This window comes from Pomacea canaliculata, linkage group LG6 (genome assembly GCF_003073045.1).
Source record: "Pomacea canaliculata isolate SZHN2017 linkage group LG6, ASM307304v1, whole genome shotgun sequence".
Lineage (NCBI taxonomy): Eukaryota > Metazoa > Mollusca > Gastropoda > Architaenioglossa > Ampullariidae > Pomacea > Pomacea canaliculata.
The window spans coordinates 45,015-60,962 of record NC_037595.1 but is presented as its reverse complement, the minus strand read 5'-3'; the positions used below and the strand labels follow the sequence as shown (position 1 = coordinate 60,962).

The 15,948-nt window shown below is 37.4% G+C and overlaps 1 protein-coding gene across 14 annotated transcripts in view; it reads left to right on the top strand.

Moving 5' to 3' along the window:
• Positions 1 to 13,324, top strand: part of LOC112565652 (arrestin domain-containing protein 3-like) — a 30,889-nt gene extending 17,565 nt beyond the window's left edge. For 5 of the 14 annotated variants that reach the window (XM_025241248.1, XM_025241238.1, XM_025241243.1 and 2 more), the window contains 2 exons: positions 1,564 to 1,694; positions 2,960 to 13,324. In XM_025241248.1, the coding sequence (XP_025097033.1) occupies positions 1,564 to 1,644 (81 nt within the window). In that variant the 3' untranslated portion in view covers positions 1,645 to 1,694; positions 2,960 to 13,324. The remainder of the gene's footprint in view (positions 1 to 1,563; positions 1,695 to 2,959) is intronic. The other 9 variants (XM_025241253.1, XM_025241252.1, XM_025241251.1 and 6 more) reach the window with 9 other exon arrangements.
• Positions 13,325 to 15,948: the final 2,624 nt, after the last annotated feature.

Below are 15,948 nucleotides of genomic sequence, written 5' to 3'. Positions count from 1 at the left end.
GTGATGATAATTGCTGTTTGTTGCTGTTATATACCTTACATGATTGTTTTATCACAAGTTAAATTTATTTTTTAAATTCCACATTACAGTCTGTGAAGATGAGACTGACAATGTCAATGAAGACATGACAATGACAATGAAGATGAGAGAGAGAGACAGGGGTGAGAGGGTGGAGGGAGTGACAGGATCGTACAAAGAGAGAGAAAGATTAGGGGTAGTTAAAAGAGCAATTGTGTCGCAGGGCAGCTGATGTCACCACAGTTTTCATCTCTTAATCTTATCCTAACCCTGATGTCACTGCAGTTTTCATCTCCCTTTTTATCTAACCCCGTGTCACATGGCAGCTGATGTCACTACAGTTTTCATCTTCCCTTTTATCTGGCCTTAACCCTTCACTGCAAATGTCATGCCCTTGTTGCCAAACACACTTTGTCAACACATTAACAAATGGACATCAAGAGGACAAGTTTTGTTACACTGACTTTGCACAGAACAATCTTGACTCAAATACAGTGACAATAATAATAGTAAACATGCCATTTATATAGTACATAATCACGCTCATGAAGGAACATGCTTTCAGGACTTAGACAAGAATGAGACATGGACAGCATAAAAAGGACAGAAGGATAAACAACCATGCAGACAAGTAATAAAAGACAAACTTAGAAGACAGAAAGAGAAAAAAAAAATAGATTAATAGTTGACAAAAAAAATCACAGCTGGAGGAGTCATTGGTAAAACTAGTATTTAATGTAAGCATAGTTAAGTAGCTATTAAAGGACAACGCGAGCGCTCAGCAAAAATTGCTGAAAAGTATCAGAAAAACACATTTCTGTGATATTTTAGGACAAAGAGGCATGAGAAATATTATGCCTGACTTCAATGTTTTTCTCTTAAGCACACCTGGATTTGTCAAGGAAAGAGGAAGGATAGCATATCTAAAAATAGCATCGTCTGCATGAGCTGAATTGGAAGAGAAAAGATGCAATCCTTGGTAAAATAAAATCAGGACACGATGTACTGTTCTCTTTGACACTCAGAGCTGTACTCATTTAGAAAATCTTACAGATAATGGTAACAAACACCAGTGGATTATCTTTGTTCAGAGATGTGTATATAACTATTTTCGCTGAGCACCCATGTTATCTTTTAACGAATTGTCCATGAGAAAACTATAATTTCTTGCATTGCATAAGATACTAACTCAGATCTTGGATATAAATCATCAATTGACCACCAAGACTATAGGTATGATAGGGAGGCCTCGGACCCTTTTATGAAACAGTGGTGACTAAACATGCCCAAACTTTTTTCTGGACCCTTCAGAGCAGACTGCTTTTAAATATTCTTACAATGAAATATATGTAAGTTTCCTACAATGTATTAATGTTTAATGTTTTTGTGTTCAGGTGTTATTTTGTTTTTAGATATTGCTTTTAATAACATGGAACCCATAGTACCTTCATGCAGGCTTTTTTTTTCTTTTTTTTACATGCTTTCCATAAAGTGTTTCTAACATCTTTTGTAAAGGATAGTTTATTTCAGTATTTTTCTGTGCAGGTGCTTTTATCTGATATGACTTTTCATAACATGGTGCCCACAGCACCACCATGGGAAGGTGATGATGATGAAATTCCTTGAGAGAGAATGAAAAGTGAAACCATTTTTCAAGAAAGTGAATTTAAGATATGGTAATATGTCTTTTTCAAGATTTTACTTCAAGGAACATAATATTTGTCAGTTATATGCATTTTAGACTTTTCAAATGACGTTTTGTAGTAATGGCAAAATCAGATGAACTCTAGTCATGCAAATAAACTCAGTATTATGCCACTGAGCTGTATATGTAGTGATTCATAGTTGAAATCCCAACTTTGTACAAGCACAGGGAGCATTGTTTGCTCATAGCATAACTAGATCAGAGGGGCATCTTGGGGAAGTCACATGACCGTGTAAACGCAAACCATAAAATTGCATCACGCCATGACGCGATAGGGAATTCCAGACTCCTGTTAGCAAACAAGATTTAATCTGTCTGGAGTTCCACATGATGGAGCGTAACTTCGGCAAACACAGTCATTCAAGGTGGGGATTCACGCCGACTACACGGGAAAGAGAAATTGTTATGGTTGGTTGGCATGGAACCCATGTAGTGATAGAGTCACTAAGCGATGGCTCTAGTTACCCTGTGGTTTAGTTTTTCATTGGTCGAAACCGGGGTAGGGGGAAAATAAGATAGTGGCACAACAATTCCGCGGCATTCAGTGGTAATCTGTGTATGAAGACAGACCTCTGAAGGTCTACAGCACCTCGCCTACTGAAGGTTAGTGCTGAATCAACACCTCTCCTACCGAAGGGTGGGGCTGAACCACTGCCTCAAAATCTACACCTACACTGCAATGGATTCACCGGTAATCTGCGTATGAGGACAGACCTCTGCAGTACTAGTGATACCATTATAAGAGACGCTAACACCAAAGGGTAGTGCTGAATTGCCACCTTTTCTTGCCGTAGTGACGATTCTGTGTTTTCAAAGAAATTACCATAATAAAGTTGACCTAAAAAGTTGGAAACCGAAGTTGTGCTGCCTTGGACTTATAATATTTTAATTCGTCATTTCGGGTGATCTCTAGTGTTAACCTTTCCACCACTTTGGATATGCCTGAAGATAATTTGTCTTGAACATAACCCGCTTGGGTTTCATTTAGACATGTAACTGGCTGAAAATCAGCTCGGGTGCACCAATGTGTTAATAGTTCATTGCCTTGGATATAAACCACTTGTCAACAGTCTATGTATGACTATATGTGTTGATATATATATATAGCAGTATGGTTAGCATGTGTGTTGTAAAAACACTTCTGTCAAATTTACTAAATTTGTTGATAGGGCTTAAAGTGTGTTTCAGGGAATTTACCTAATTTTTCTTGAGTGACAAGATAACCCTTGTTTCTAGTTTCAGGAGCCCAAGTCCTTGAATGCAGGAGATAATGTGTATACACTACAAGATGGCTAAAGCTTTGTACCCAACTGTGTTGCTTCTAACTTCAGGAGCCCACGTTATTGAGTGCAGGAGATGACAGGGACACACCACATGATGGCAAAAAACTTCATGCCCAGCTGTCTTGCTTGGGGTGACTGCAAGACTGCATTATATAAGGGCTTTGCACAGCTATGTGGTTTATTATTTTATGACTGCATCAGACCTGTTGCTTAATCCTTTTGTATTGTAATCACCTAGGGCTGGATCTTTTTATTGCTGTCATCAGTATTTATCGCTCAAATTGCATCATAGGTGTAAAGTAAACAGCTTGTATTTTTATAATCGAAGAGATGACAGATTAATTTTAGAAGCTTGCTTGACCAAATATCTCATGATATTAAAGAAACTTTTTTTTCTTATTACAAGAAAAATGACTTCAGTGATCTTGGACAGTTTTATGTAAACCTTATTCATAGTATAGAACTTCTTCTTATTTAAAGTATAGAATCTGCTTATTTATGGTTTGGCATTTTCTTTTTATTTAGCTTGTGGAAACACAAGTCAGCATAGGACACAATTTTGCTTTACCTCTGCATTTTACTGATTTTCCAAATGGCTTTGGTAGTAAGTCTATTTTCTTCTGCTAATTACCTACTGAACTGATGAACCCTTTCAGTGATATGACTTTCTTAAGCAGTTTTAAGCATTTCTGATGTGTCATTTTAATAGTAGCTGTGCAGCTAAGACTGCATATGATCTAGAATCCAGTTGAAATGTATTTCATTTCATTTAAATATAAATCTTTTCATTCTGATTAATATAGAAGTTATGTTAAACTTGTCATATTCTTTGTCATTTTTATTTCCTAGTGTTTGTAACCTGTTCTGGGAGAGTACAATACAGAGACAGATTTGAGACAGGTACAGTGCATTTATAAAATTATTTTAGGTGAATACTGTTTTGAGCGGTGTAAAATAGATGCAGTGTATTTATGAAGTTATTGTAGATGAATACTGTTCTGAATAATGTAAAATAAGTACAGTGTTTTTTGGTAGAATACTAATGATTGCTATGAAACAAATGCAGTGTAGCTATTGAAAATGTTTTAAGTGAATACTATGCTTAGTGGTATAAAATACAGTGCATTTCTGAACCCCAGTGGAAGAATACTGTAGTACATGTGGTATAAAGTAGATATAGTTTTGATGAATACTGTGCTGAAGGGTATAAAACCGATAAAGTAGATATAGTTTTGATGAATACTGTGCTGAAGGGTATAAAACAGATAAAGTAGATATAGTTTTGGTGAATACTGTGCTGAAGGGTATAAAACAGATAAAGTAGATATAGTTTTGGTGAATACTGTGCTGAAGGGTATAAAACAGATAACAGTGTATTTCTGAAATACTGAGAATACTGTAGAACGTATGAAATAGATATAATGTATTTTAGTCATGTGCCACAATTCTGTTTTCTTCTAACTTCATTTATTGGCATAACCTATTTTAATAATTGCAAAAAATGTGATGACCACTTTTAAAAATATTGCCTACAGTACAAGCTCTCTTCATCTAAAGCAAGATTACTTTCTTGTAGATTTTTGTCTGGAAGATTGAATTCATCAGGCACTAGTGCTTTTGGATGTGTTTTCTCCCAAACACTTGTGTTTTTAGATGTTCATCATTTATCCAGACATTTGTGCATCAAGGTTTGTGTCATTTTTGCCATGCATTTATGTGTCAATGTTTTTCATTTGTGCAATAATTGTTCATTTGTATTTGCATATCAGTGTTTTATTGACTCAATAAATATACATCGCATGTCTAGCTTTAGTCTACCTTTTTATCATTAACCCACTTTTGAGCATGGTAATTGTGGATTGCAACTTTTCACTTCATTCTGATGAGAAAGAAATTAATCAGTAAACATGGTATGATCACTATTCTATTGAGGTTCAAAAGACTAAAACCCCTGAACTTGTTCCAACAGCAATATATCAGAGAAAGCATGAAACTTAACTAGGTAGCATTTATATATCCAGGTAATGTATAGTTGCCATTAGAAGGGTGAACATGAACGTGCACAGGCCTGCTGACCAGAGACGAAAAAAACCAGGCAGCACAGTACAAGGTGTGTGCTTTATTCTTTCCATCTCTGGGAAGACTATTGTGTTGTAGGTGTCTGAGGGACTGTCTTTTATAGATATTGCTGTTAAACTTGCTCTTATTTGATATAGTAACCATTTTTAATATTTTAATACAGTATTTCAGTACATCGCTCTTTGTGTGGACCAAAACATATCTATAAGTCTTTAACTGTATAGATATGGCATTTGTATTGTTTATTATTTATAAAGCAGAGTAACATATTCTTACATACTGCCATGGTAGGTTGAACAATGGTCTTGTTTGTATAGGCTACTGTGTATGCAGATTAAATATTTATTTGTGCCAGTACTTTTGACAAGATATCAATAACAATTGGGTATCATGTACTATTCAGGTACTTATAAAACTTATAAAAAGTTAAAGGCAAGGTATTTATGTAAATTTGGCTCTGTAGTTGTGTAAGGGCTGCTTTTAGACATTATGAGCCTTTATTCCACAAGGGTCGTAAAGTAATCATCATATCTTACACCAATTTTTGTGTAGTATATGCATCAGAAACTGGAAATCTGCAGCGTATCTTGTAAGATTGTCCCTTTCGTACACATAAGACATCTGCCCAGTGATTTGAAGCAACAGCTTGTCAATGTATTATGGGATGCAGATTTTTTTTTTGGTAATGACCAGGTAAACCTCAGTGCAAACTACTACTAAGAGCATTCAATTGAAATGTAGTGGACGCCAGGCAAATATGAGCCCTGTGTCCGCTACGCCTCAATTGACTGTCCATTATATTTCCCAAGATCTGGATGAATGATGAGATACATGTCTATAAATATCACCATGTGCAGAAAGTCAAATTCATGACCTCATATTTGTGCGCAGATGATAATAAAAAATAGGCATTTATATAGCACATAATCATGCTCATGAAGGAGCATGCTCTGAGTTCTTAAGACAAGCAGGAGACAAGGACAGAATATGTGGATGAAAGGAGAAACATGTAGACAAAGAATAAAAGATAAACATCAAAGACACAAAGAGTAATCGGAACAAACAGTAGGGATGGAGAGTGTCATAAATCTGCAGAGGATGATGAGCAGGTGAACTAGTCAACTGACTATAATCACAACTGTTGACAACTATGTCAATACAAAATTGTGTAAATGAGATACATCTCATGTTAGAGATGGTCCTGATGTCTGTCTTGACCTCTTGCTGTGTGCAGTGATGTTTGTAGGCATGTTTCTTTACAACAGAAGAGGGAGGGAAGTTCGTCCATTTTTTCTTTTGTTTTTTGGTGGAAATATTTTTCACTAATTTGTACCAGTCATAAAAAATGTTTGCACCCATTAGATGGACATGCTTTGAGGAGCAGAGAGGGCCTTTAACTAGTTTCTCAGTTTACCATGAATGTTGTTTTTTTCAGTGAGACACCAAGAATAAGGACTCCATTTACAATGATTTACATAATAAAGAGCAATCAAGAAAGATTTCAGTTTAATGATTTTAAGTAACATTTAATTATTTTGTATTTATAGATTATGTGAGAATATTTTAAAAATTAATTCCCCAATTTTTTCTTAGATTTATAGATTCTTTCATGGGCATTTGCTACGCAAAAAGTAAAAAGGTTTGTGTTCAAATGTCAGAATTTTATTTCATAAAAGAGTAAAAAGCTTTGGGTTCAAATGTCATAGAATTTGGGGAAATAATTAGGGTTAGGAAATCCTGAGCTCAGGAATAATTTTTTCTTAATTGTCATCATCGTTTTTATTGAGACCTACTTTACAATATGACTTTTGTCAAAAGAAACTGCTGTGTGACGGAATTCGCTAAATTGTCTGTACTGTGCTTGCTGACGGAATCCACTAGAATTATGCTGTGCTTGCTGAGGGATTTGTAACCTGTCTCAAACATATTTGTGTTGGCAGAATTAAACCATAAACTACTCCAATATAATGTATCTGCAGAATGAAAACCCCACATTTACTGATAGTTACACATACACAGAGATACTGCTAGAAGTGTTGGTGATGCTATGTTGTTTTAAACACTGCCAGTCAGCAAACCTCTTAAGAATACTGTGAAGAACCTCATGCACATAGAGCTGTGATGTGCAGAAGTCCTCATAAGAACTCAGCTGATAATCTACTCATTAGATGTTAACCTAGACTTGTGATCTTATGATGTTGGTAGCTGTTCACAAAAGTGTATGATGATTGTGTATGTAAAGCTTGTGATGCTGGAGATAGTGTACTTGTGGCTTTCTATGTTTGTGTACACATGGCTCATGATTTATTGACATCATTGTTGAGTAATGCTCATGTATAGACGTACCATAGACATCTGCACCAGGTTGCAGCTGCCTCTTACATGTGATTTTCATAAAGACTTGCACATACCAATAATATCTAACTGTCTTGCAGCAAATTGTAAGCATGGTGAAGCATTGCATCATCTTATTCTAGTTCATGAACAGCATATAGTAAGAAAACTCACTTTATGTGTGTCTGGAATATATTTTTTAGTGTATTGTAGTGGTAAATTTGTTTTCATGTGTAATCTGATTACTATTCTGAATAATAGAATTCTTTGGTTTTGTTTTGTTAGCATTGTCTAAATGCTTAAAAAGGTTTTACAAATTTAACATCATTGTGAGTTTTGTTGGTTGTGTGTGTGTGTCGGGGGGAGGAGTAGGAGGGCAGGTTATTTACATGCTGTATATTTTTAAACTTCAAAAGAATGAATTACCATTATGTTTTCCCTCTTGAACTGTTAGAAAGGGTGAGCATTTATAATACTATCTCCTTGTTGACATCTTCTAACGCTGCACCTTTGCAATGAACTTTAATTCTTATTTTTATTTTCAACTTTTACCAAGGTGCCTAGAGCACCTTCCCATGTTCAAATTGCCCACTGGAACAAATAAAGTTGGTCATTGTCATTGTCATTGTCATTGCCCTACAGTCAGTCAGAGAATGCACGAGTTCCTATGAGGAAGCTGTAGGTATGCTGTAGGCACCACTTGATTATTGTTCACTGAGTTTTACTGAGTTCCTAATTAATGATTCTGTACAGCATGACATCTCTTGACCATTAATGTTTACTGAGGAACTCGCAAGCCTTTGACAAATGATGTGCGCTTCAAGGGGGTTGAAAAGATTCTTCTTTATTGGTGTATCGTTAGGCCCACTCTCTAATGGCAGTTGTTATAGGTTAGAAAGTGCTGCATAATTTTGTAATATCTGAGAGACACTGCAGAATTTTTGCATGGAACTTGGTGTGTATATATATATATGGTGCTGTAGTTTGAAATATTAGTGTTTTAATGATGACGTGCTCATTATTAGTAATTGTTATTTACAGGGTATTGTTGATTCCATCCATTGTTTTTCTAATGTTTAGTTTGTGACAAGATTTGGCTCCTTTAGTCTTCTGGTGGTAGCTTTCCGGTACTTATTAACTCAATTGGGGCTGCTCTGATGCCAATTTTAGATTTGAGATTTGATGCAGTATAAAAGCAAATGAAATTACAACTCTGAGATTTGGTGCAATATAACAGCGATATCGCAGACTGTGAGGGTGGATATGATGTGAAAGATTATTAAGAGTTTTAAGCTGTAAACAAAGTTTGTTAAAGTTTGATGTTCTATACCCAGGTGGTACAGTGAATGTCCCACAGTTGACTTAGCTGTTGAATGGAAATTTGATTCTGTAGATAATTGAGGAAGGCAAGGGAGTTAGGGAGAAGTAAAACTTTTTATTGGCCCAAAGAAAGTGTGATCTTCACTCTCCAGTGACCAAAAGCCTAGGAGATTACCCTTTGCTTATGACAATGAACTAAGAATTGCAGTTTTAAAAGTATCATTTTTGCATTCTTTTTCCAGTTTCTGTGCTAGAAACAATTTCTTGTTGATCACTAAGGTTTCAAGGTTCAATGATGATGAATTATTAATATGTATTACTGATAAAATTTCTTTACTTACTTTGATTATTGATCTTAGAATTTTGCACTGCAACAATGTCTATTTGTTAACTTGCAGGATTATTTAGTGCCAATTATGCATTTAATTAGCAAGATAAAGCTGCTCAATTAGACTTGTTGGGTGAGTCAATTATAAACAAAGTTTCTGCAATATTGACAAGTTTGAACACAATTTATTATATCATAAAGTTATTGTTATTGCATTGGCTATGGGAAATTGTTCTACAGTGTATGATAAAACTAAATACTAGATGCAGTAGAGTGGTGAATGAGCATTTGTGGATTGATGTTTGTTTATTAACATTTAGAGATATTGTAGTTTTGTATTTTGACCAATATGTCCATTTATGGTATTGGGTTTCTCTGTTGCTTGTAGGTAGTATGGCTGCCAGCATTTTGTGGATATTTGGCACATACCTAATGTTTTGATAGCCATGGTACATGCTGTCAGTTTCTTTACATAACCTTTGAAGGTTATATTGTAGTCTTCTGTCACTTGTTACAGGAAGACAATATTGTTTTAGTGATATTATCATGATATTACTTTGTTTCCATTTGTACCAGTGATGTTATTTGTCCCTATTTGATTAAAACAGTATTTTTGATAACTTAGCTCTGCATTGAGCTTCACTGCATTGACAGTGTGGCCCTATCAGATTTCTAAAAGATTAGTAGGTCCTTGGGTAAATACCATAGCAGATGTGCTTAATTTTTGGATTCTGATCTTCTTTTGTAAGATTAGTGGATCCTTGTGATCTTATTAATACCAGGACTGGACTCTCTTCTTGTTTGACTTGTTATTTGTTTTTAAGATCTTGAGGTCCTTGTGATTTTACTGATTTTACAGGACTGGAGCCTGGCTCTTCTTGTTTAACTTGTTACTATGTTTTATCAGATCTTGAGATCCTTGTGATCTTAGTAATGCCAGGACTGGACCATCTTTATGTTGGATTTATAATTGTTGTCGGATCACGAGATCCTTTTGATTTTGTTAATAACAGTTCGAGACCATTTGCTTGTTTGGCTTGTTACTGTTTTTTGTCAGAAGATCATTAGATCCTTGTGATCTCAGTAATACCAGGACTGGGCTGTCTTTTTACCATTTGCTGTGAGATCATTATGTCATTGTGATCTCACAATAACCAGGACTGGGGTGTGTAGGTTTTGGCTTGTTGCTGTTAGAAGGTCCCTTGTGATCATATGTCTGTTGACTTTTCCCTCACACTGCCTGCCCTAAGGTCAGAAGACCTCTTGTGATCTCATTCATTTCTCATCATCTTTTGCATAATTAGTAGATCCTTCGTGATCTCATAGCTGTATGATCTCACCAGAACCAGTTTTGAACTGTATTGTCTTTGGCATATTACTGTCTGCTGTAAGATCAATGGCTCCCTTATGATCCCAGTACACATCCATCTTTTCATTCTTAGTGTGCCATAAATTCAGATTTCCAGTGATTTTCTTGCCATCCTAAATATTTTAGACTGCTGTAAATGTAGGGCCACTGAGACTTGCCTCTAACATCCTGCTGTCTGTACCAGGTTAAAAATGTATGCCAGTTGCATGTAGCTAATGTTTTCCTGAAAACAACATGAATACTGAATGTTTGGAGCCAGAGAGCTAGTCTCGCATTATTTTTAATTTAAAAAAAAATGAATATGTTCCTAGTCGGTGTCAAATAAATTTTACTAAAGCATTGTAAGACACCTGTTTTAATTGTCCAAATATGATTTTATTGTGGTTAAAAAGAGGACACTTTATCACATTTTACACATCAGTTGTAATTATCAAGCACTTAATTTAGTGTGTATACATTACCTAACAGCAAATTTGTGAGGAAACAAACTGTATTTCTCTTACCCAGCATCCAGAAGTGAATTATATTTGAAAAATAATTGCCAACAGCAATTTATTGAGCTATAATAGTGAATTATTCATTGTGAAATGAGAATATGAAGAACAAAAGCTATTTTTGTATACCAAGAGATTCTGTATTTAGTTAAAATAATAATATATCAGCAAGTTATGTCATTTATTTTTGTTGTGATCTAGATGTCTAAATAGGCAATTTGAGTGACATAAATACACTGTATATACAAGCATTAATCCATCATGATGTGTGGCCCACATGATTCACATCATATGGAATTATTTTTTTCTTTCCTTTCATTTTTTTCTTGTGGTCTTCCTTTTGTTTGCATATACTTTTTCTTTCTTGGATTTTCATAAGTCTCTTGTTGATGGCATATTCTTTTCTTCTAGATAGCTGTTGATGCTGTTTATTTGTTTAATTTATCTGATTTTTTTATATTGCACCTTTTCCTTATTGACAGTAGACTCAAAGCACATTACTGCCACACACATACAAAAGTGCGGAAGTACACACATTAAACAGCTATCAAATGCACCTTACAGATCATTAAACCTGACACACACACACACAGGGTGGAGGAAACAAGAGTACCTGGAGAAATAAAGGTACATCATAGCCTGGTTGCTAGTTGATTAAATGTTGAAACAAATTGTCACTCATTCATGTGACTGGAAAAGTCTGCGTCCGCCCGTTGGATGGGTACAGGGAAGAAAGATGCAGTGAAAGGAATGGGATGTGTTCTCCCTTCCACATGCCAAATGTCCAAAACATGGTGACGTGCTGATAGCTGACGGTACACCATCCTCACATATTACATACCCAATACATGGCAAAACACATACAGTACACCATCCTCGCATATTACATACCCGTTACATGGCAAAACACATACAGTACACCATCCTCACATATTACATACCCGTTACATGGCAAAACACATACAGTACACCATCCTCACATGCCACATGCTCAAAAACATGGTGACCCACTGACAGTGCATCATCCTCACATATCACATGCCCAAAACATGAACCATTGACAGTACACCATCACAACAGGCACCAAAAAAATGGGACCCATTACCATGATTGAAATTATATCTAAATCAGGTATATATAATTTGTATTTTTTATCTTTTCTGATCCAAGATCACTACCACATTGATGCATTTCTGCCAATTCTCTGTTTTATGAGTAGCTTTGGTATGTTTGTAGTTTTCTTGGACATCTCATCATGGTGTATTTGTGTTTCAGTCTAAATAAATATATTAATTTCTTGAATTAATAGATTACTAGATGTTAAACATTTTGAAATGCCAGTAGGATGTGTTTTGATTTTGAAAGAAAGTTACTTTGATTCATTACTTTGCTGAGATAGTTCGTGTCCATATATGGCATTGATGATAAACTGAATGTTACTTTTTAGGTAACACCTGTTGTTATGTTCTTGGAAATGTGATGTATTATTTCACATTGGTTTGACATTATACTACATCTAATATAAACAATGCTGTCCATGGCAGTAAAGATAGTGGTTCTGGGGTTTCAAACTGACATTAAATGTTGATGAACTTGACATGTTATCATAAATATGAATTACGCACCAAAAACTAAAATCTGCAGCAGACAAATCTGAAAATGGTGATCTTAAAAAGGGCCTTTAAAAACAAATTTATAATAATATAAAAATAGACACAGTATGTTAGAGATTAAAGATGTGTAATGCAAGAACACATGCAAAGTTTTTAAGAAAGATTATGTCTAGTAAAGACTTGAAATTAATAGAGTTTTATAATAACAAATCAAAGTCACCAGATAAGCATGAAGTGATTGTGCAGTTTACTGGCACTAGTTTTAAAATAAAGTTGCACTGATAGCTACAGATTTTATTTGCGTGTGCTTTCAGATGAAACTTTAAAAAAAATACTGTTGAATTGTTTTCTGTATAGCTGGCAGTGTTTCCTGAATAATTTACTACTAGCTGTACAACCTTGACTTTGGAAATACTCTTAAGCATTCTTTTCATCTGAATGCAGTAAGAAAAAGCTGAACAGTTGTAGAGCTGCTGCACTGGATGAATCAACCAAGTGGCATGTGCTAGATATTTCTGTTCCCATTGGTTTTGTACTCATGGTCGACCATGCTGTTTGCTGTAAGAATTAGGTTGAAATAAATATTTAAGATTAATAACTTGTTTTAAATCCCTTTGTTTGTACACAAGCAAGTTAAGGATGCTTCACAAACATTGTGTGTGATTGTCAGGGATTAGTATCAAAAGCCCAGTGCTCATTTATATGCCAAATGCTGTGGTCTTTTATTCATATAATGTGTGCTGTGTTGGAAGTGCAATTAAATGTTCAGTATTCTTCCCAACATTCTTGTTTGAAGTATGCTTTATGCCTGAACCGAAATCTCAATGCATGTATTTTGCATAAGATTGTTTTGAGAAATGATTGTACACTTTCTTTTGACACCTTTTATTTGAACATGTTCAGTCAGTGAGCTTACCATATTGAGTTTATTGTAGAGGCTTATATTTATTCATTGTCTTGACCTGTATTGGACATCCGTTACTAGTCATCTGGACCAGTGTTAGACAACCCCTAGTGGTTGTCTGGAAGGGTGAGACTGGATGTAGTAGCTGACAAAATTTGCTAGAGGCCAGTTCTTGAGCAAGTGTAAGCAGGTCCGGCAAGATATGCAAGATATGATATCCAGTGCATTCTCCATCCCCATCTTCCCAAGTCAGTTCTTTCTTAGCCAAACTTTACATCAGCTTCTGCCCCCATGGGCCCGGCTTCTCGTGCCGGGGGTGAACACCCAGACTTTCTCTGGATGGGTGACAAAGCTGGCCCACACCTTTTTCTTATGCTTTTTCTTCCTCTCGCTTACATGGCCCTTTCATCTATATTCTTTTTTTAATCAAACATCACCCTTTTATACTTCAGTTTTAACTTTCCTTTTTTCTGACTACACCGATCTTTCTCCTGTCTTTCATTTTCCTATCATGCCTTTCTTTGGATATCATTTTCTGTCTGTGGCCTTCTTTAGGCCCCCTGCGTTTGCCGTGCATGGCGACCAGGAGATGGGAGGATGGGATCCTGGAGGTTGAGTCCCTGATGGGACCATACCAACACACCTTTTTGGCCCGGACTTCCCCTAGACGGGAGGTTGTTGTGGCCCACACCAACCAAGCGGCAGTTCGTGTATTGCCCTAGCTTTGCTAGAAGGCTGCGGCTGGGGTCAATCTGGCCTTCATACTTGGAAGGCCAGAGTATATTCCTTATGTAGCCCTGGTGCGACCCTGCTGGAAATACCCAAGTGGTACCGCTCGGTCGCATCCCCTCGTTGGACTCCGTGGTGGGTGGGAAGGAATGAAACAACTTTCTTTATATCATGGCCCAAAAAAACAACAACAGCAAAACAACAACAACAGAACCTAGGAAAGCGTATTAGAGAGGATGATTCCACAGATAGTGAGGATGAGGTGAGGGAGAATGTTGAAGGGACATGCCTGGCCGCTCTCGTCCCTATCACCTTTTGCTATAGCTAAAGGCTTTAAAAATATTTCAAACAATTTTTCTGCTGTAAGACGTTTGCGCTCTGGACAATTTCTTGTCCAGTGCGCAAACCAAAAAGCTTCTGAAGCCCTACGCCGAAAGGACGGGAAACAGTTTGTTGATCGCCCCATAAAGGTCATGCCACACCGATCCCTCAACTCCTCGAAGGGGTCATTCGTTGCCCTGACCTTGCAGGGATGACAAAGGCTGACATCATGTCGGGATTGGCATCTCAGGGGGTTTCAGCGGTGCAAAGAGTCATACTGAAGAAGGACGGGAAATCTATTCCTACCAACACTTTGTTCTTAACTTTCTGTCTACCCAAAATACCCGACTTCATTGAGGTTGGGTATTTACGGGTCAAAGTCTCAATTTTCATTCCATCTCCATTGCGCTGTTTCAACTGCCAGCGTTATGGTCACGGGGCGAGCTCCTGCAGGTCCCAGGCCCGCTGCTTTCGCTGCGGCGGTACCGGCCATGCGGCAGCTGATTGCTCTTCAAGCGCAAAATGTGCAAACTGTGATGGAGCACACGTCGCATCCCCCAAAGACTGCCCGAAGTGGAAGGAAGAGGCAGCCATTCAACGCGTACGTGCGGAGTCTGGCGCCTCGTACGCTGATGCTCGCCGTCGCCTAGTGGGTGGCTCCTCAGGAACACCTTCTATTTCAAATTCCATATCTTAGTCAGCAGCAGTCATAAAACGACCATCCACCTCTGTGTCCGTCCAGACAGAAATGACTTGGGTCTCTTCAGAAGGCCCTAACCCTGTATGTCAATCAATGCCTCCTCATCCTCCTACAATCTGTGGTGGCACCCAGTCATCACAAAAATCTCAAGCATCCCAAGCCACACAAGCATCACAGTCAAAGCATCCCCCTTCACCAATCAGAAACACTGCCCGCCAGCCAACACGCAACACAAAATCACACCTAGCTTTCCGGCCAGGCCCGTTCTTAGCCCCCGCGGGGCCCGAGGCAAAGGGCATGTGCGGGGCCCTCACGCCACGGCTGACTACACTTCCATATGCCTAGTTACCATATCAATCAAAAGCGCGGGGCCCTAGGCAGATGCCTCGTCCGCCTGCCCCTAAGCACGGCCCTGTTTCCGGCAACCTACTATTGAAAACATTCTAAGTTTTAAAAGAAGTAGAGCTCATGCTCGATTTATTTTTAAACAAGCAAGAAAACTTGCGTGGCAAAGGTTTGTCTTCACTGTCCTCCCGTACCACTTCCCAGGCGGTGTGGGCGGCCATAATGAGGATAAAGGGAAGGTTTCAGGCTAGCTCGATAGGCCATCTGCGGGTTGGAGACTGTTCTCACAGAGATACGAGATGTTGCAAATTCCATCATTGCTCTCAACTCCTCCTCTTCACACTACTCTTCAGATTTCCAACGCTTGAAAACTACTCAGGAATCTTTTGGTGGTGAATTTTCTTCC